Source organism: Halichoeres trimaculatus, unplaced genomic scaffold, assembly GCF_033239565.1.
Source record: "Halichoeres trimaculatus isolate MK-OKI-2021-1 unplaced genomic scaffold, fHalTri1.1 fHalTri1_scaffold_15, whole genome shotgun sequence".
Taxonomy (NCBI): domain Eukaryota; kingdom Metazoa; phylum Chordata; class Actinopteri; order Labriformes; family Labridae; genus Halichoeres; species Halichoeres trimaculatus.
Genome location: NW_027437193.1, coordinates 23,800,777 through 23,821,237, shown reverse-complemented (window position 1 = coordinate 23,821,237; position 20,461 = coordinate 23,800,777). Strand labels below are relative to the sequence as shown.

Genomic DNA, 20,461 nt, shown 5'->3' with positions numbered 1-20,461 from the left:
TTTTACCTTCATTACATAAAGTGGTTAATCCTGTGATCCATCCATCCATATTGAATAACGCGTAGAGACAACCAGTTATGCACGCACTCACACCTGCGACCAATCAATCTGATGAACATTTTTTCGCAGCAGCACATCTGGTCTTTAACTAGCCCAAAACAGCACATGTCACCCCACTCTTAATCTCTCTTCACTGGCTTCCAGTGGCAGCTCCAGTCAAATTCAAAGCTCTTCTTCTGACTTAAAAACATTGACAAGAACAGTTCCTGCCTACCTGGGGTCCCTCTTCCAGATCTTCACTCCTTCTTACTCACTACCCTCTGCTTGTGAAAGACTCCTGGTGCTCCCAGCTCAACACGGCTCTAAATCTCGAGCCAGACTCTTCTCCTCTGTTGTGCCCAAATGGTGGAATGAATTACCTAACTCTACATGATCCGCAGAGTCCCTTTCTACTTTAAGAGAAAGAGATGTCTGAAAACTCATCCGTTCAGGGAACACTTACGGCCTTTTTCCACTAGCACACCTTGGTCCTACTCTACTCGGCCCTGCTCAATTTGCAGCGTGTTTCCACTGGCCTGGTACCTCCTAAAACAAGCTAGTTTTAGTACCTACTCCACTCTGGTTAAAAGCGGGGTGAGTTGATACTAAAAGATGATGTCACCTACTGCCGACTACTGATTGGTCAGACAGTGTCGTCATCAATGAGTCATGAGTGTGACAGCCAAAACAAGACGGGACATAAGAGGACGAGAGCCAGCCGCTATTTTTAAACAACAACTGCAAGAATGGTGTCCCGTCAAGTTTCCTCCTAGTCCAACGATTAGGATTAGTTTGTGACAAAAAGCCACAGACCGAGCAGCAGTATACTATTGCCTTCAAGTCCTCGATTGTTGTGTCGCGCTAAAAATTACATAGACCCGGTGTCGCCCGGCTGTTTTATGGCGACCCTGCTCCCCAGTGGTCAAAGAACCGAGCGAGCTAGTGGAAAACCATCACAAAACGAGTAGAGTAGAGTGGGGCTAAGGCGTGCTAGTGGAAAAGGGCCGTTGGGCACTTAAGCCGACCCTTCTCCTCTTTGTCCTCAGAGGTAGAATGAGTCAGAAGGTCTTAGACTCAGCTCTTAGTGAATTTTCAGCACTAATTACTGAATGTAGTTGAAGGTTGAAGTATATTGTTGCAGCAATTGATTGTGGTATGTTGGCTACATTATTTTACATTATTTATCTAAAAAAGTCCTGCTCTTAATAGCAGCACCTGCAAATAACTTATGGCACTTTGTCACACTAACTAGGTTTTCCTTCTGTAGAACATAATACCTTTAATAATTTGCATCAGCGGTATCACTATATGTCTGTATTTCCTGGTTTAGGCTGTAAACTAGCAAAGTGAAAAGAGTATGAAGCTTAAAAACACAGAGAATCCATCATTGAGCAGGATCAGCCATTCGTCAGTGCTCTGAAGAGAAGCTTTACTCCATGAATGAACCGGATGGTTTCATGCATACAGATAGAGATGAGACTCAGACTCTCCCTTCCCCCCGTCATGTGCAGAAAAATGTGAATGAGGTAGTGAGAGCTGAAGATGAAACGGCATCCCCCTCTCATCCACTCTTCCTCCCTGGATCCCTCATCCTCCTCCTCCTCCTCCTCCTCTCCTCAGACTGGAGCCCGCCACTCATGTGATGCCATGATTAGACCGCCCACACACATCATACTCATGCTCCTCATAGTAACACACACACAAATACACACACACACATCACACACATCACATGTATTCACGGTTTTCCTGCTATCACATCCATGTACGTTGCTTCTTGTAATACGTTACATGCTTGGATTCATTTACGGCTACACTTACTCACGTGGCGGAGGTTTCATGTGAGGCAGACATACCCCCCACCCCCCCACCCCCCTCCTCTTCTCTTCTCCCTTCAGTTCCTGCAGATCAGTCAATGAGCAGCTTCAGTCAGTGGGGGAGAATTATTCATGCTGGCACTTGGGAACAAAGGCAAGCACATGGGAGGTTGTAGGGAAAACTGTTTCCACATCACTGATAAACTTATCGAACAGTTTGGCTTAAAGTCGATCTCTAATGACCCCTGAAAAGGTCTTTGAGGGGGAGTGAGGCACAGCTTAACCAAAACACGCTGTTTATCATCCCTGATGCTTATTTGATGTGAAACAGGAAAAACTGACAGCTGTTGTTATACTTGAGACTTAAATCCTCAACTTTTCCTATCATGGTGCAGCTGTTCCCAACAAATACAAAGCTGGTTTCAGATAACTGCACATCTTCATGAATCAAAATGCACGGGGGCGTCAGCGTGCAAAGGCAGACAGTTTCAAGTGAGATTCTGAATGAATTTTTTTAAGTCATCCATTCATGATGCGTGCATGATAACATCAGTGTCCCCTCATCTTCGTGGTACGTTGTGTTCTGTTTTTATTTTTGGCTACATGAATGAAATCCCCCCCACCCTCTATCCATTCAAAGCTTTTCCTTCAGATCTTCTTCAAACTTGGTGCACATGGTCTGTCTGGCTCCCTCCGCCTCCTAACACGCTCTGCTCCTCCTTCTCTGCACATCTCCCCGCCAATGAGGGCCTTCTGCTCCTCCATCCTCTGCTGCAGCAGGCGCCTGACTGGCTGCTATTTTTAGGCGATTTTGGAAGGAGGCGGGGATTCGAGTTCCTCGTTCTCCCTGTGTTTACACACACGTACGGGAGCAGGCAGTAAGTGAGTGAATGAAGGAGAGTCAGGGGGAGCGATGGAGTGTGGCTCCTCTGCCTTGCATCCTCGCATCCTGCAGCACTCCAGCATCTGAGCTGCTCTCCTCATCTCTCCCGGAGCTTTGAGCACTTCTTTCATCCATCTGTTCTACTCGTACTTATCAGCGCACTAACCAGTGGACTGTCTGCTTGCAGTGGATTTTTGCTCAGGCAAGCAGTATAGGAGCACAGTGTGTCCCTGCTGTCTGATTCTCTACAGGAGTCAGAGGAGGAAAAAAAGCTCTTTTTTTCTTTTGCTACATTTTTTTTTCACCCATGCCTAACTTTGCGCTGAAATGCCAGAAGTGAATTATCTCAGCACTGTGTCGTGGATGTTCATTCAGGTAAGGAAAGCCAAGGGATGAGCTGGGTGGGAGGGGATTAGACTGCTCAGGCTCACATGTTGCTCGTTTTGTGAATGAGTGTGGAGGAGTGGACAACTGGTGGTCGACATGAGACGGTCTCTCTTCGTCTCTAGATGTCTTTGAGGTGTAACCGTTGGTTGATTTCTGATCTGTAAAACATGAAACACACTTGGAGTGTGCAGCCTGTGTTTGGCTTCAGGCAACAATGTGTAAAATCAGCCATGCTTTTCCCTGCACCCAATCAGAAGCCTCTGCACTGTGTCACATGAGACAGGCACATGTGAAGGCTGTCGCTGCAACAGAGTTGCACATTTTGATAGAAATAATCTGTGTTTAAATGATGTGTGAGTACGAGGTGACCAAAGCCATATTTTGTGTGTGCTCCTTAGTTCAAGAGGATGCTGAACAGGGAGCTCACCCAGCTGTCAGAAACCAGCCGATCGGGGAACCAGGTGTCTGAGTTCATCTCCAGCACCTTCCTTGGTAAAACATCTTCACCTTGCAGCTTCATACAAAAGAGGTTGTGCTTTGGCTTCAGTGTTAATACCCCCCCTGTTTCCATCTAACAGAGAAGCAACATGACATGGACATCATGTCACCCCCAACTAAAGAGAAAGACAAGAAGAAGCGGCCCATGTCTCAGATCAGCGGTGTGAAGAAGGCGACTCACAGCCCCAGCCTGGCTCCCTCCAACATCCCTCGCTTTGGGGTCAATGCCAGCCAGGAGGGTCTCCTCGCTAGGGTATGAGCACTTTTCAAACACAAGTGATCCTACATTGGTTTTGAATAGGGGTGGGTACCAAATTAGGTACTTTTATATAGGGCTGTACTATTAATCGAATTTAAACCGACATCTCAATGTGAAAATGCAATTTTCAAACTGAAAAGGCTGCGGTTTGAAAAAAAAGAAAAAGTTTTGAGGTGCATTTAAAAAATGCACTCTACATGTCGACAAATTTCAGTGGTTGAGCCAGAGATTTGATCTTATTTACATTTCTGCACTTTATTTAGTGTGAGATTCATAGAGGAGAGGATTCATGGTTGTTTTTCAAATTATTGTTCATCCAAACCTGATGACCTGCAGTGCTGTGTTCATTTCTCTGATTTTATTTAAGGTATTTAATGATAATTATATTACACGTCTACAAGGTTTGAAGTTAATTAATTCACGTAAAACCAAAAGGTTCCATGTTTATGTACCTAAAGCATCCTTGTGACTGTGAGAGAGTGGAGGAGTTGGTAATTTTTCATACTGGACATGAAAACAGCATTGCAAGATCATATATTGAAGAATAAATATGTTAAATTGAAAAAAAATCAATGTTTTATTATCAAACAAATTGATATTTTTTACCAAATAAACACAAAAAAGTACCAAAAGTTGGTACCATTGAGTACCAGGTACTGATTGCCAGGTACCATGCATCTGTACTGTATCATTTCAAATGTGAAAGGTACCCATCCATAGTTTTGAAGTTATTCCTCCTGTTGAAATGATAACTGTATTTTCTTGTTTTCCCCTGCAGGAGATGGAGGATGTTAACAGATGGGGTATTGACATCTTTAAAGTTGCTGAGTATTCTGGGAATCGCCCACTGACGGTCACCATGTACACCATCTTCCAGGTAATTCCTGTTCTGCTAAAACTCAAACATTAAACACTGTTAGAGACAGAGAAGAAAGCAAACAAAAAAACACATATTTAGACTGTTTTTTTTTTATGTGTCTGATGTGGATGTGTTTTGTTTAAAGGAACGAGATCTGCTCAAGTCTTTCAAGATCCCCACTGATACTTTCATTACCTTCATCATGACACTGGAAGACCATTACCGTGCTGACGTGGCCTATCACAACAACATCCATGCTGCAGACGTGGTTCAGTCAACCCACGTCTTACTCTCCACCCCTGCTCTAGAGGTAGACAGCTGCTCAGTTCATTTTAAGAGAAAGAACATTTAGACACTTCATAATTAAAAATCAAAACAAATCAACCTGCACCTGTTGACTGTCCCTTCCCTTTGTGTCGCCCCAGGCTGTATTCACTGATTTGGAGATTCTTGCTGCTCTATTTGCCAGCGCCATCCATGATGTGGATCACCCTGGAGTTTCCAATCAGTTTCTCATCAACACCAGTGAGTTTGCATAGCTCCACAGGGATTATGTGAGCGTGTGGATGCCTGGTGTGTTAAACTTTGCAAATGAGATGCCTGTATGCATATGTATCTGTGGAGAATTTGTGTTAACTGGTTTGAAGAGCTCACTGTAAAGTTTTGCCGCCTTTGCCTTCAGACTCAGAGCTGGCCTTGATGTATAACGACTCTTCGGTGCTAGAGAATCACCACCTGGCTGTCGGCTTTAAGCTCCTGCAGGAGGAAAACTGTGACATCTTTCAAAACCTCAGCAAAAAGCAGAGACAGTCACTGAGAAAAATGGTTATTGATATGGTAAGATACCACAGTGGAACCTATAAAATTGTAAATAGAGGTTTTTCTGTCTCATGGACATGGCGTGGTGACACTTTATTTTATTTCAAAAACTTGTAGGTGTTGGCCACAGACATGTCAAAGCACATGAACCTCCTGGCAGATCTGAAAACCATGGTAGAGACCAAGAAAGTCACCAGTTTAGGAGTTCTGCTGCTTGACAACTACTCAGATCGCATACAGGTGAGAACAATTTTACTTTCTCTCTTTATTGTAAGTCATAAGTCTGTGTTAGCAACATCTTTATTTTACTGAAAGGAGCATGGTGACACTGCAAAAACTGAAATCTTACAAAGTGTTTTTGTCTTATTTTCAGGAGAGCAAGTTAATTAAGGACAAAATAAGGACAAAAATGAGGTCTGAATTGCTTGAAACCAGTAAGGAAAATCTGCCAATGGAACAAGAGAAAAGTTACTTGTATTAAGACATTATTCTAGTTTCAAGCAAATTTTTCAGCAAATTATTCTTGTTCCATTTGCAGATTTTCTTTAACTGTTACAAGCAATTCAGACCTAATTTTGTCTTTAATAACTTGGAAGAAGACATTTTTCTAGACTTTTCAGTTGAATGTGGCTCATATCAAGTATAGTAAGTCAAATTTTACCAGAAATGAGACAAACACACTTGATAGGATTTCAGATTTTTACAGTGCACTTTTTTACACTACAATGAATGGAAATCTTATCAAGTGTTTTTGTTTTATTTTCAGTAGAAAATGTCTTTTTCGACTTAATATGAGCCACATTCACCTGATCAGTCCAGAAAAATGTCTTGTTTTAAGTTGTTTAGAGACAAAAATGAGGTCTGAATTGCTTGAAACTAGTGAAAAAATCTGCCAATGGAACAAGAAACATTGATTGACAAGAAAATTTGCTCGAAGCTAGAATAATGTCTTAATACAAGTAACTTTTCTCTTGGTTCCATTGGCAGATTTAGACCTCATTTTTGTCTTTAAACAACTTGACCAAAGATATTTTCTGGACTGATCAGGTGAATGTGGCTCATATTAAGTCTAAAAAGACATTTTCGACTGAAAATGAGACAAAAACACTTGATAAGATTTCAGTTTTTTCCAGTGAAAAAACAGTTGTAACTTGTTTGTCTAAATGGGTGTTTTGAAAGCACATACCAACTTCTTCATGTTCCTCCAGGTCCTGCAGAACATGGTGCACTGTGCAGACCTTAGCAACCCCACCAAGCCTCTGGAGCTGTACCGGGCATGGACGGACCGCATCATGGTGGAGTTTTTCACCCAGGGGGACCGGGAGAGGGACAAAGGCATGGAGATCAGCCCCATGTGTGACAAACAAAACGCCTCAATCGAGAAAAGCCAGGTACAGATCTACATCTGCAAAATTTCATTCAGAAAAGACATTTTTCCTCAGATTTGTGTCAAAGTAGTGCATTCATGAAGTGGTTGAGGCTCAGTGGTGGAGTCTGCCATCCACCAATACTGGATCAAACCCACTTCCCACTGTCTAACTACCAAAGTGTGCCTGGGCAAGACACTTAATGTCAAACTGCCCTCAATGGCTGTGTCAGTTGTGTGTTTTTAACACTCATGCAGCCTCTGCCCTCACTGAATGAATGAGTGAATTTTTAAACGCATTTCTAATGTGACATGTAATGTGAAAGTGCTTGGAGTGAACAGAAGATTAATGAATATGCTTTGAAAACACGGCCCATTCCCTGTGTAGATAAATCTCTTCCTTCTTACTACAGGTGGGCTTCATCGACTACATAGTTCATCCTTTGTGGGAGACCTGGGCAGACTTGGTCCATCCAGATGCTCAGGAGATCTTGGATACACTTGAGGACAACAGGGAGTGGTACCAGAGCATGATCCCCCACAGCCCCTCACCACACCAGGGACAGGAAGAGGAGGAGGAAGGAGCCCTGGCTGGGGAGGCATCAGCAGTCAGTGTAGGCGCTGGTTCCACTTCAGCGGACAAGTTCCAGTTCGAGCTGACCCTGGAAGAAGAAGGGGAGTCAGAAACGGAGAGTCTACCTGAGGAGGAAAGGGGCCGCAGCTGCAGTAGGGGGCCCAAACTCTCCAGGACTGATTCTAGCAACAGCTTGGATGCCATAACCCACCTGCCCCCCACAGAACTTGCACCTGATTCAGACAGGACGTTTCCTCTTGACTCTGACAGAGACGTTGAGGGAGACAAAGACACTGACCAGGAAGGCGCCCCTGGGATCCCTCGCTTCCGACTTGGCACATAGCACCAACCAAAAGTGATGTTTCTTTTGGCCTTTTTCGTTTGTTTTCTTAATTTGGGGCCTCTTCCTCTGTCACTCCCCCTCTCCCTCTCCAACCTAAACATCACTGCGTCTGGCACGGCCAACAGGGTGACAGAAAGCCTCGGTGTTGGGAGGAGTGCATGCAAGTGTACGGGTGTGTTCAGAAAGCCTGCAGTTCTACACACAGTGGTTACTTGCACCGGAGAGAGACAGACAGACAGACTGAGTCACTGTTCCAGTAGAGGACAGGAAACCAAGTTTCTGAGCGGTCCTTTTTGTCACTTAGACAAACTGTGGACAGAGTTCTGCAGAGACAGCAAGAAGTTTAAGCAAACTTCAGTTTTACCAGCCAAATCAAGGTCTACTATATGACAGTGCTGTCTTCCTCTTTTGGAGTATGAGTGAAGAAAGTGAGGGAGTCAACATGAATTAGGAGGAATTGCCAAACTTGCAATTTAATGGGACAATGCTGTTTTTCCTGCATTTTTTGTTCATGTTTTTTTTTCAAGGGTATATTCTTCTGTTATTCTCAAATTTAGGTCCATACACACTGAAATACAGCAAACAAAGATACAGTAAAAAGCACATTTTGAAGCAGCAAAGTATCGACAGAAAGGAACTATGCATGATTATATGCAGACATTGAGTGACTTTAATATTCTTATTTATGTAGCACAGCCAGTTCTGTTGTGTTAGGCAGGCAGGCAGTGGTTCTGGGGGAGGAATACATAGTTGTGTTGAAGTGACTGACAGAACAAACTTTAGCCGGGATTAGTGAAGAGCTGTTCAGTCAAAGAATTACAGCCAAAGTCGTATGGGTATGTACACAGTGCCTCCCAGTGTTGACAAGTGGAACTGCAGTTCTGACTTTGGAGACAAATGAATTGCTAGGTTGTGTGTAGGCCTAAAAGGAGAACACATTCAAACTGCATTTCAGTGTAAGACTACCCAAAATATCAGAAATGTTTCAGTTTTTTAACTCTTTAAAGATTTTTTGTCAGATTTAGTTTTTATTTATTTTTGCCTTCAATTCTAGCACTTTACAGTTAGTTCATAGCCAGCCCTTCTTGTGGTATTTAAGGGCTTGAGCCAGAATCTAACTCTTTGGAGGCTGTTGACTGAGAAACAGTTTGTCATTGGATGACAAAAACCAGCACAGGCATCACGCAATGGCTAACGACACTTGGATACAGCTAAAAAGCACGAAACAAAATGTTTAAATCCATTATTATTATGGCACAAGGTGTCCAACATAGCAGCATCAAACCACTTACGTAGAATAGCAGACTGATTATGAGACTGATTGCAGCAGTAAGAAGTGAGCATAACTGGTTAAAAAAACTAAGTTATCATGCCACATTTTCATGTGCCAGAATATATTCTTTTTCTCTCATTGATCAATATTTTGCTCTTCACAGGGACATAGTCAATGACAAAACAAGTGCCAAGCAAGCATGACACAACCCGTACTGTAATTTCCATTTTGCCACTGGCTACTTTCCATCAGTGACTGATAAAGTTGGTTGATTGTAGCGCCCTGCGTGCCAATCTGACCCATATGTCTTTGTTGTTTTTTTTCTAACTCCTATTCAAACAGTAACTGAAACTGATATTGTCTTAAAACAGTGATGTGTTTTAGTGTGTGAGAGTGAATGACTGAGTTAGACTTTTTTAATGTATTTGCTAAGAAAAAAAACCAAAGCACTTTGTATGGTACTTTTACAGTTCTGCACTTCCAGTACAGTTAAACATGTATAATGTGACTATTTCACTGTTTTTCTGTTGGAGAGATGAATTGCACGGGCTGGACCACTACAGCTCTTAAGGGTGTATGTTGGAGGGACTGTTTGTTATTTTTTTGTTTTGTTTTGTTTTTTCATATGACTGTACAAAAACGTGTACTGTTGAAATGCATGACATGGGCTGCAGGATTCAAAGAATTGGGAGAGTAGAGTTCATACAAATCTTACCCTGTGGAGAAACTTGTTTCATTGTGTCACTGACCTGACCGTTGTTTTATTTTTTATGCTTTATTGCCAAACTAAGGGTTTTTTTTCTGGTCACTGTCATGCTGGAGTAACACATGTGCAATCCCTTCAGTAGCCATTAACATCACCTAACAGACAGAGAAACACTCAATGATGCCTTCAACACTAAGGACTATTTAACAACAGCTCAACCAGCACAACATGTCTGTTTCTCTGCGTGTCACACATCCCTTTATTTTGTACATTTTCCTCAAATTACTTTGTGTACAAATTATTTATTATTTCTGTATTATCTGTCAGAAACAATGGAACAGTAGACTTTATTTTAGTCTGAGGTTAAGTACTTATATGTAGCTTGTTATGCAAGAAAGTCTAACAGGACACATTTCTGCTATAACTCATTTTCCCCTTTTTGTTGAACTTCTTAGTGTCTACAGATAGCATTGATAAAAGGCAGAACATTACTTTCATGTTTTTCTTAGTGTAAAGTAGTTCACTGAAGGATTTCAGTCCGCATTATCTGAAGTATCCCTTTTTTCCTGTCTTCCTCTGTTGCCACTGATCTGTCTGGATAATGTATTCATGAAGAATCTTGCAATTTGTGTACTGATCTGAGATATTTTAATTCAGAGTAAAGACACAGTAGTCGTGCAGCCTCAAGTCATCATAGATCAGTATTTCTGTTCTCAAAGAATTGATGAATATTCGTCATGAACTAAGACTGCAGCTTTGACAATCCAAACTCTGCTGTTTAACTGCGGGTGTGTTTGCCCTCTCTACAACTAGAACTGTATGCCTTGCTAATAAAGGAGATACTCCTCACTCTGTTGTGTCTTTGTCTCTGCTTTCAGTGAGAAACTCACTGATAATGTGCTAAAAAGAATAAACTGTGAAGCAATCAATAACAAACAACAAAATCTGTCCCCATGGTAGAATTGCACTGATTCAAAAAAATATTGATCATGGTAATTACACATATTATTAATTATTTTATGTATTCCAGCCTACCAATGGGTCACTGCCTAAGCCATACCATGAGGCTTATTGTTCAAACCCATAAAAACATTTTTCATCACAGATATTTCAAGTTATCTTATGATGCAGTGAGTTTATTTTTTTTACATGGTAGGGCTACTGCCAATTTTGTCATTTTATAGTGACAGTTTATTTTTGGAGCAAGAAAACAAAATTTTTACAAAGGCGCTATACCTTATATGTTAACACGGAGTGTTTTAATAGCTTTAAAAAGCACTTCAAAATGAATCAGGAACAGCAGAGAAAAGGAGATCAAACAAAAGAACAAGATAAGGATGATGCACTTGAAGTATTTCTATTGTAAGATACTTCCTCCTTCCTACTACTGACAGAGGTCAGCCCTGTGCCATTACTTTTTTCAGTTAAAAAAAAACCTAGAATAAATTATACTAAAATAATGTATAATTCAGCCAGCTAGAATCTAAAGCTAAAACTGATTTTTTGAAGCATCTGTTATGATAATTATGAAACAAATGCACAATAACCCTAAATAAACAGAAACTATCCTGCTGCTTATTTTGACCTGTATTTTAGTTCTTGTTTATTTCCCGCTTGTTTTTATGTGTACAACTGAACTGAAAAATGAAAATATCTATAAAACACACAGGGGCGGGGCTTTCAGATTGAATGGGCAGATGGACCCTCTTCTCTGATTGCTCATTGGTCCTGCCAGTCATCCTTACTCTCTGTTTGTACCCGCTTATGCCGGGGCTGTCAATCAAGAGACGCACGAGCTACTGCAGGTGCAAAGCTGGGCACTGGGCTAGGCGCTGCTGCTGTGAAGCCGAGGATAAAACACACATTTCAAGGTAAACCCTGCTCCTATTGCTCGCTGCATTGTTGTATTTACTTTAGTATTTGCATCAGCCAGCCTGTGGGGTGTTTGTCGCGTGTCATATCTCGGATTTAGACTGAATATTTGGGCGTAAATAAGGAAGAGTAACCTTCATTTGACATAGCTGGGATGCTTAGCTAGCTTCTGCTGCCACTTTATACATCAGTAACGGTCCACAGAGTTAGCATTAAAGGTAGCGGTGCTAGCCCGGTTGATTACAGTACCAACGGCTGAAAAATGCCTTTTGTCAATATTTCCTGCATCAGCTCAATGGACTAGTCCTTTTTATTTTTGTGTATAAAAAAAAATAAAACGTTTCGTACATTTTTTTCTAGATTTTTCTGTTGCTAACATAAAGACTGTCATATTCAGGCTGCTAACATCTTCAGTAGCAGGCTAACGACTGATAAGCTCCCCAGTGGACAGTGGATGTGGTAAAGGCCGTTTAAATTACGGATTGTGTGGTGTGTTAAAATAATATTCAGAGGGCACTCTAAGTGATGATACTTTCTCATTTTGTCACTTAATGAACTACAAGGCATAATTTGTTTAACCACACGGTAATTTATAATTGGCTGGTCAGCGAGCGCTGTGGTCCTCCTGGATGGGAAAGGATAGTCAGTTTAGCTGATGCTTAGCCTGCTAAGCCCTGGTACTTCCGCCCTGTTATCTTGCGTAGCGAAGGTGTGCACTCCTTGTATTATTGACAAGATGTGGAAACATTCAGGGCTGGGTGCAGGTATTGGATGGTTGTGTTTGCGCAGCTTCTTAGCCAAACGCTTGAATTATTTTATTCCCTGATAAAACCTCAGGACTGCATAGGAACCATATGGTGTGTAACCTGACTCCAGTCTACTGACAATACAGACACAATTGAACCCATCAGCTGTTGTTTATCTTAGATTGTAAAACAAATGTATTTCAGTTCAGCTGACACTCAAGTCAGGTGTCTGTTATGGATTTCAACGATCAAATTCAAAGATTTTTTTTTTTTATTCGACTTGTCTACAATCTTGTACACCAAGATGTTAGACATGACAAATTTTGTTTCTGTACCCTAGCTCAGTATTGGCTGACTGGATGTTAACACTCTGAAAGACGTCACAGAGGATGTCTCAGAATGATGTAAGAGGTTTGATCAGGTGTATCTCAATGTCAGTAGTTTCACATCTTAAAAGTTTTCCCTGATTACAATTATGGACCAACAACTGACAAAAGTAGATCTATCCCCTCCATCTGAAGGCCAGCTGTCACAAATGAAGTGTGATGAAAAGTAGTGCTAAATTTTTATGGATGGCATGTTAATTGATCATATGTCCTATATCAGAGCAGTAATAGTTTCCTCTTAAACGATTTAACTGTTTGCAAAGGACTTGTCTAGTTTATTTACATTATAGGTTTTTGAAGGTACTGTGAATGCGGTAATTCAGTGCTGTTTTTTTTTTATAACTGCAGTTTGTGGTGGTTTAGTGTGAGATATTACCATTATTTTTCCTCATCACCTTTTACTTAGATGGCGTCCGCAAATGCCACATATGGACAGAAAGAGTCTTCAGACCAGAACTTTGATTATATGTTCAAAATCCTCATCATTGGGAACAGCAGCGTGGGAAAGACGTCCTTCCTTTTCCGCTACGCAGACGACTCCTTCACACCAGCCTTTGTAAGCACAGTGGGCATCGACTTTAAGGTCAAGACCATCTACAGGAATGACAAGAGGATAAAGCTGCAGATCTGGGTAAGAAAGCCCACACACACATGTAGATGCATCCCTGTGGTTACTACAGAGGCCAACGTTTCGCTAGTCGTGAAAAGGCATTGAGCACTCATTTCACTCTGATGCGTGATAATCTGTGCAGAGCAAGGCTATAATAGTTAACTAAAACGAAACTAGAAACGAAAACTAAAATTTAAAATACATTGTAGTTAACTCAAACTAATAAAAACTAGAAAAGAAAACAAAAACGATAAGTAAACTAAAACTGTATCTTGTGTTCACAAAACTAACTGAAACTAACTAAAATGATAGACAAAATTCCCTTAGTTATAGTTTTTGACAATGTAAATAGCCTTTAGGATTTAAATTAATCCGACACATTTTCCCAACCAATTTTAGACAGTTTTAGGTAGTTGTCAGTGCCGCACAGCACCATCATAGCGACGTCCTGGGACGAGCTTGTTTACTGCACTGACTGGCTGTGCGCTGTGCTGCAACAAAACGTAGAGGAGCAATGAATCAGAGCATCTGTAATAGTTAAAGTAAGTAATGTTAACTAAAACTAAGCCATGCTGTAAAAATCAAAACTAAATAAAAACTAGAATGCCCGCTCTAAAACTAATTAAAACTAAACTGTAATGGAAAAAAATGTCAAAACTAACTAAAACTAAACTATAATGACAAAAAACTATTTTAAACTATCCAAAACTATTTTAACCTTGGTGCAGAGCTGCATCAAATTAATAATTGCATCAAGTAATCTGAAATGTGTGTTTTCTCTTTCGCAGGCGGTTTAGTCAGCAAAACTTTCACACCCAAAAAATGTCCTGTCAAGTGTCCCATATTCAAAGGGGGCATCTTCATTTGCCTTTTGATATCAGATCAGCATACCATAACCTAAAGAGCCCCCTGCTAACTGTGATGAAAACATTGAAAACAGCTAATTCTCTGGAAAAGTTGTAGACTTATTGTTTGCACACTGTTAAACTGTTTAAGGTCATCGGCGTGCTGAACGCAAAAGATTTGCATGAACTAAACATGATTAAGTTGATTTATTGCAGATTTCCAAGCTGCCTGCCTGATGGTTTAAAAGTGCATTTTTTCATGGAGCCCAATAACATCTGTGACTAAAGCGGCCTCTATTATCATGTAGCTCTAATGATTAGCAGCTGTTCAGCTGGCCCCTTCAGCCCCCACAATCACTTCATCTGCAGTGTAATAGCAATCTCCTTGAAGTGTTCTCAGCATGAGCCATAAAGCCCGACCCTGGGACCAACCACTTATTACATGTGACACCAGAGGAATACCTAATGCTCTGGGGGGCTTTGTCTGAATCCTAAACCTCTGCAATCATCAGGAGACACGTGCACAGTCCTAAATTCTTTGCAGGTGCAGGGCGGCAATCCTGTGTAACAAAACCAATTTATATTTGCAGTGCCAGGGATTTCAGTACAGTGCTAATTTGATCCTACATTGATGAGGATGTTCAAACCACGGTTGAAGCAGGAGCATCAGTGGATGAGTGTTTCCACCTTGTTGAACTTTAACTGTTTTGTCAGTGTTATGACAGTTTCGTCAGCTGGAGTTGATGGTTTTGCTCTGTGCCTGTGCAGGACACTGCTGGTCAGGAGCGCTACAGGACGATCACCACGGCGTACTACAGGGGAGCCATGGGCTTCATCCTCATGTATGACATCACCAACGAGGAGTCCTTTAATGCTGTTCAAGACTGGTGCGTGACTGAGTGTGTGTGTTTGTGTGTGAAGGTGGTAACTCTCCAACCTTTCAGCTTCTTTCAGTAAACTCACTCCGCTCTCCAAATGTTGTTTTGCTGAACTAAACCTAGCAGCTGCATTTCTAAGACCTATGACAAAGATCATTCGAAGAACTGATTTTCTAAGCAGTCAGTTATTTAGCACTTTTTTGGGAATGAAAAGATAAAAACAATTACTAATGATGTCTGTTTGTATTTTCTTTTTCTTTGCTTTGCCAAACTCAGTTTTTCTACAACATCTGGAAGTCATGAAAGTTGAATAAGAAATTAACTAGCAGAAAAGATGCTAACATCAGATTGTTGAGGTTAAAATTGTAACTGTTTTAGTGGTTTACGTTACCCTGTAAAACGTCACTTGTTTGAAACACGTCTGCTTGTAGGTGCTTTTTACCATTCTTATTCTCATCAAGCGGCACCTGAAATCACTGCATGTGAGGGGTTGGAGATGATAGTTGCTCCCAAGATTCAATGAGCTTAAGTTGAAGATGATTTACTGTTTATGCATACAAGGTCAACCCAGATCAAGACGTACTCATGGGACAACGCCCAGGTCCTCCTGGTGGGGAACAAGTGTGATATGGAGGATGAGCGAGTGGTGGCTGCAGAGAGGGGCCGGCAGCTCTCAGAACAGCTGGGTAAGTCTACTGGCCAGGTCAAAACCCACTGTCATACGCCCGTTGTGTAACTAACAGTGGTATTTTTCTCTTTCTGGAAGAATTAATGAAATTTAAATTTAATCGCTAATAAGTTGGCTGTTCAACCCATTCAACGCTGTGATACAAATGACAGAATTGGGGATTTCTGTGATCATGCATCTCTCAGTTTCCTTGAGAGATCAAAATGTTACAGAGGGGCCAGAGACGTCTGTAACATCTCTTCTCTGCTCTCACGTAGCAATGAGTCTGACATTTTCAATTTTTGCTTCCCTACACCTATTTCTATGAATAATTGATACAGCAGTGGTAGTTGGATAAACCTCAGTCTATTTAGAAGTGCTTTTACAAATAGAATTCCAACTTGTTGTGATATGAGGGGCTGAATCATTTCAGCAGCATGATTTGAAACCCTCCACTCTGTGTTCATCAACATTGTAAACATAAAACAGCTGTGAATAACAAGCCTGCTACGGTCTGTAAAAACACATTTTTCCTTCCATGAGCTCTGACAGTGTCGGGCACGTAACACCGTTTATTGAGTGAGTGTTTGTGTGTGTACCTGCCCAGTGCCTGCTCCTGCAGCACGTGCTATATGAGTCATACATAGAACAAACAGCAAGAACTGGACCCTGTCCAAAGTTCCTGGACCAGACATGGCTGTATAACAGTTTTTGTGTAATACATGTAAATTCACAGATTACAGCAGCCTGTAAGGCTACATTATAAATGTTAAGCTGCTTCCAGGTATCGGTATCGGGCCGATACCAGCCTTTTTTCAAGGTATCAGTACTCGCGAAGGGTACAGATACCAGCAGCAGATACCTTAGGCAAGAAAAATCTTGAATCAAGTAAGTCCTCCTCGCCACTAGTTGCTGCTAATTGCTGCGGTTTAACACCACGGCAAATGTGCACCAGGTCCTGTTCAGGCAACATGAATGAACCAGGGAGAGTTTACTGTTTAACTGTTTTAATTTTGCGCTTGAATTAACTTAAAAAAGAATACTTAAACGCTGACAGTTGCTAGCTTTATTGTGCACTTTTAATATATATTTTAAATATTTATAAAAAATATTTCTAAACTCAGAAAGTTGTTTGTGTTTTATTTGGACTCAATGGCAGAGTGGCTGTGCTGTCTTCATCCAAAATGATCCGTCACTGTTGATTGAAACTGTATGTATCCTGTGGAACATCCCTTATATATATATATATATATATATATATATATATATATATATATATATATATATATATATATATATATATATATATATATATATATATATATATATATATATGTCTGTGTTTATGTTTTTGTCTTTATTTTCTTCACTGTACATCACTATTTTAAGATGTTCCAGCTCTTAACATTACATCATATATAACCACGTTTAAAAATAATGGAACAACAAATCAGGTTAAATGGGTTGTAGATCAAAAACAGCTTTGCCTGGGTCATAAATGGCACTGTGTGTTAGCTCAAACAAAGGTCTGAGCTACAGTGTTTAAATCCTGGTAGAACCAGAAAGAATCCAGAGACTAATTTCTGTTGTGTATTTTTATCTTCTTTTTCCTGGGATCATAAAATCATTAAATCAACAGTGTGTTTAGTGAGGAAAGTAGATGGTCTAGTTGAGTTTGGCGTTTTACAGAGTGATGTGGAAATTTTATCAACCAATTAAATGAACTGAAGTGTTACATGGAATACAGATTATAAACATGCTTGCCCACATGAAGGGTAATTGAGGCTTGAGCTTCCTGTCTTACCGTAGTCCTGATGTGTCCTGACATGATTGGATAAGTGGATCAACCGGATGAGCTCCACATTAGAACAATGAGTGGCACCGAGGTCTCTCTGACTCTCTGACTCTCTGTCCTGGCAGGTTTCGAGTACTTCGAGGCGAGCGCCAAAGATAACATTAATGTGAAGCAGACCTTTGAGCGGCTGGTGGACATTATCTGCGAGAGGATGACAGAGAGTCTGGACAGCAACGACCCGACCGTCACTGGAGCCAAACAGGGGCCACAGCTCAACGAGCAGCCGCAGAGGTCTACTCAGGATTGTGCTTGTTAAACACACACTGTTTACTGTCCGTGTATCTACACACAAGTTTACGATTTTTTTGGTTTGTCTCTCACTTTTTCTTTCTTACTTTCAAGTACAAACAAGTGTATCGCACCCAAACACTGCCACACAGAGAAACACAACCTGGCTGCTTACGTTCTCCACATATCTCACTTTACCAAAAACCTGAAACACTTTGAGTTTGGTGATTTTCTGAGCTATCATCTTTAAACTGTGGTTTACTGCAGCATCAAAGATATGACGAACAATCAACAGAGGAACATCCCAAGTTGTCTTTCTCTTTCAATCAACACTATACTGTATTAAAACAGAATTATTACAACGTATTGACATTGCTGCAGGTTTCAATCATGAAAACATGTTTTCTAAAAAAAGGGATATTGAAGCGATCACTCCCTGCTCCAGTTTAGAGTTCAAAGCCTCAACCTTAATGACTTCAATCAGTTCCGATTTTTTTTCAAATCGTCCATTTGGATATCAGTAGTATGTTTGTTGCTGTGGATAGAGATGCTGTTTGTTTTTAATGTTTATAAAATGATTGTGCGTTGTTTTGAGGACGTTAAACCTCTGGTCATTCCTGAGTGTTGTGATTGAGCTCCGGGTAATTATGGACCAACTCTGATGTCTAAAGCGGTCACTGAAAGTTTCTTTCTTGTAATTTTAATTGAAAAAATTCTGCATATCAGTTTGCTAGACACGTAGACACTTTCCCACATCTTCAGTTTCTTTCTTTTTTTTATGTAACTGATTGGCAGTTTCAGTTGCTTTGTTGAACCAGTGTAAGATGCTGCACAGCATCTGAAAGTTGTTCATTTTTGGACCTTTTTTTTATTATCATTATTTTTACTTTTTTAACACAAAAAGAGTGTGTAAATTTCTAAAAGATAAGCATTTTATGGTGCATATGTAACATATACATAGTTAATTAACATATAATATAATTTAATAATTTAGAATATTGGATTCCTGCCTGTGCATCAGTGGGATGTGCATGTTGTTGATGTTTTTAACTGGTTCTGGTTGACTGGATGGTTGTTTGTATGAGCTGTTATCTCAAGTTAAAACCCAGCTGTTCCACAGTCTCTCCTCTCAGAGGTACCATAGAGCTGAAGGTTTCACGTGTGAAGCCTGTGGCCCCTTCTCATCGTATGTGCTTTCATTCACTGTATACAGTGTGAAACATGCACTCACTAGACGGCATACGTGAGCACATGTAGAACACATATCCACCATCTCCTATGATATGGTAGAAAATACTCCATCCGTACGTTCTGGGGGGAAACATGATGTTTTTAAGCATGTTAAATGTCAAAGTGTGACTTTTATTTCTCTGATGCTAAGGATTTGTCTGCTCGTGTGTACAGTACCAAACCTCCAGTATGTCTTGCAATCACAGATCAGCTGAGGCATGCAAAATATCTTCAACACTTAAGTTTTTTTCAATATATCATATATTTATTTTGTATTACATGTAACTTAATTTATTTTGAGATTTTGTTCCTCCTAGATGATGCATTGCAATCTGCACTCTGCTTTTTAAGAAGCTGTTCGATAGTATTCAACTGCTTAAACCGCCCCAGCTTTAAAATTTAAAACATGTTTGTGTTTACAGTGAGGAAGAAAAAAATTTCAGATGCTTCCTCAAGAGGAAAGTTAAACATTCCAGTGTAAGAATCTCTTATCATGTCAGCGCGGCTTTATCGAGAAGTTTGTTTGTCTTTTGATATCAGTTGTGTAGCTTTTAAGACTTGGTAAGACTGTTCTCACAGAGCAATAGCAGTTTTTTCCCTCCACACCCAAAAAAATCAGCAACGTACAATCTTGCTGAAGGTTTTTCATACGAGTTCTGTGCTCGGGTGTGTGAATGTACAGTTTGTATAGAGGCTGCATTGATTATTATTCTTTTCCAAAGAGATCCAGACGATACATTTCGAGCCAAAAAGGAGCGTTTTTGTTCTTGTTGGCGTTTGCTAGCCTTGCACTGAAAAACCAGTCAGGTAGTTTTCTTGCTCTTTACAGAAGTTTCAAAAAGGGTAAAAAGTTTAGAAAGGAATCTGAATACTTTGAACACTTCATTAAAATAGTTATTACATACTGCATTTGTTGACTTTTGACTTGTAAGTTAATTTTTATGTTACTTTATTTATTGTGTTTTGCTACAGCTGTAAACTTTCCTGTGACTTAGGAAAACATATTGATCCTATTGAATCTTCCTCCCCCTCCTCCTCGTCTCTACCCGTCAGAAACAGTCCTTGTAAATAGGAAATTTTCTCCCCTGCCGGTTATTTAGTTGTGTGAATTGTGCTGTACTTCTGTAATGCCAGATTTGCTAAAATAACAAATCAATAAACAAATTCTTAAAGCTGGAGTTTTGTGTTGTGAACATTTCTTCCTAAAGCGCAGTGATTTACAAGAAGTGCTCATGTGATCTTTGATAAATGTTTTCAGAGTTTGTGTGCCCAGTAGAGGGCATGAGACTGCAATAATGTCTTGTTTTCTTCCCTTTACAGC

At 40.5% G+C, this 20,461-nt stretch overlaps 2 protein-coding genes across 3 annotated transcripts in view; both read left to right on the top strand.

The window, feature by feature from the left end:
- pde4ca (phosphodiesterase 4C, cAMP-specific a) overlaps positions 1 to 10,656 on the top strand; it is a 52,265-nt gene extending 41,609 nt beyond the window's left edge. For both annotated transcript variants that reach the window (XM_074688781.1, XM_074688780.1), the window contains 9 exons: positions 3,525 to 3,618; positions 3,705 to 3,877; positions 4,662 to 4,760; positions 4,888 to 5,052; positions 5,168 to 5,267; positions 5,425 to 5,579; positions 5,679 to 5,801; positions 6,770 to 6,952; positions 7,341 to 10,656. In XM_074688781.1, the coding sequence (XP_074544882.1) occupies positions 3,525 to 3,618; positions 3,705 to 3,877; positions 4,662 to 4,760; positions 4,888 to 5,052; positions 5,168 to 5,267; positions 5,425 to 5,579; positions 5,679 to 5,801; positions 6,770 to 6,952; positions 7,341 to 7,844 (1,596 nt within the window). In that variant the 3' untranslated portion in view covers positions 7,845 to 10,656. The remainder of the gene's footprint in view (positions 1 to 3,524; positions 3,619 to 3,704; positions 3,878 to 4,661; positions 4,761 to 4,887; positions 5,053 to 5,167; positions 5,268 to 5,424; positions 5,580 to 5,678; positions 5,802 to 6,769; positions 6,953 to 7,340) is intronic.
- Positions 10,657 to 11,562: 906 nt separating this feature from the next.
- Positions 11,563 to 20,313, top strand: LOC141804389 (ras-related protein Rab-3A-like). Its single transcript, XM_074688783.1, has 5 exons — positions 11,563 to 11,694; positions 13,234 to 13,458; positions 15,051 to 15,169; positions 15,722 to 15,846; positions 17,748 to 20,313. Exons 2-5 carry the CDS (start codon positions 13,234 to 13,236, stop codon positions 17,936 to 17,938), a joined length of 660 nt encoding a protein of 219 aa, XP_074544884.1. The 5' UTR covers positions 11,563 to 11,694; the 3' UTR covers positions 17,939 to 20,313.
- The last annotated feature ends 148 nt before the right edge of the window (positions 20,314 to 20,461 follow it).

What these genes read in the sequence shown, in the direction of transcription:
- LOC141804389 (XM_074688783.1), top strand. Translation starts at nt 13,234, where the DNA reads ATGGCGTCCGCAAATGCCACATATGGACAGAAAGAGTCTTCAGACCAG. An exon ending in GGATAAAGCTGCAGATCTGG is followed by an intron (nt 13,459 to 15,050) that starts GTAAGAAAGCCC and finishes GTGCCTGTGCAG; the next exon opens with GACACTGCTGGTCAGGAGCG. An exon ending in GCAGCTCTCAGAACAGCTGG is followed by an intron (nt 15,847 to 17,747) that starts GTAAGTCTACTG and finishes CTGTCCTGGCAG; the next exon opens with GTTTCGAGTACTTCGAGGCG.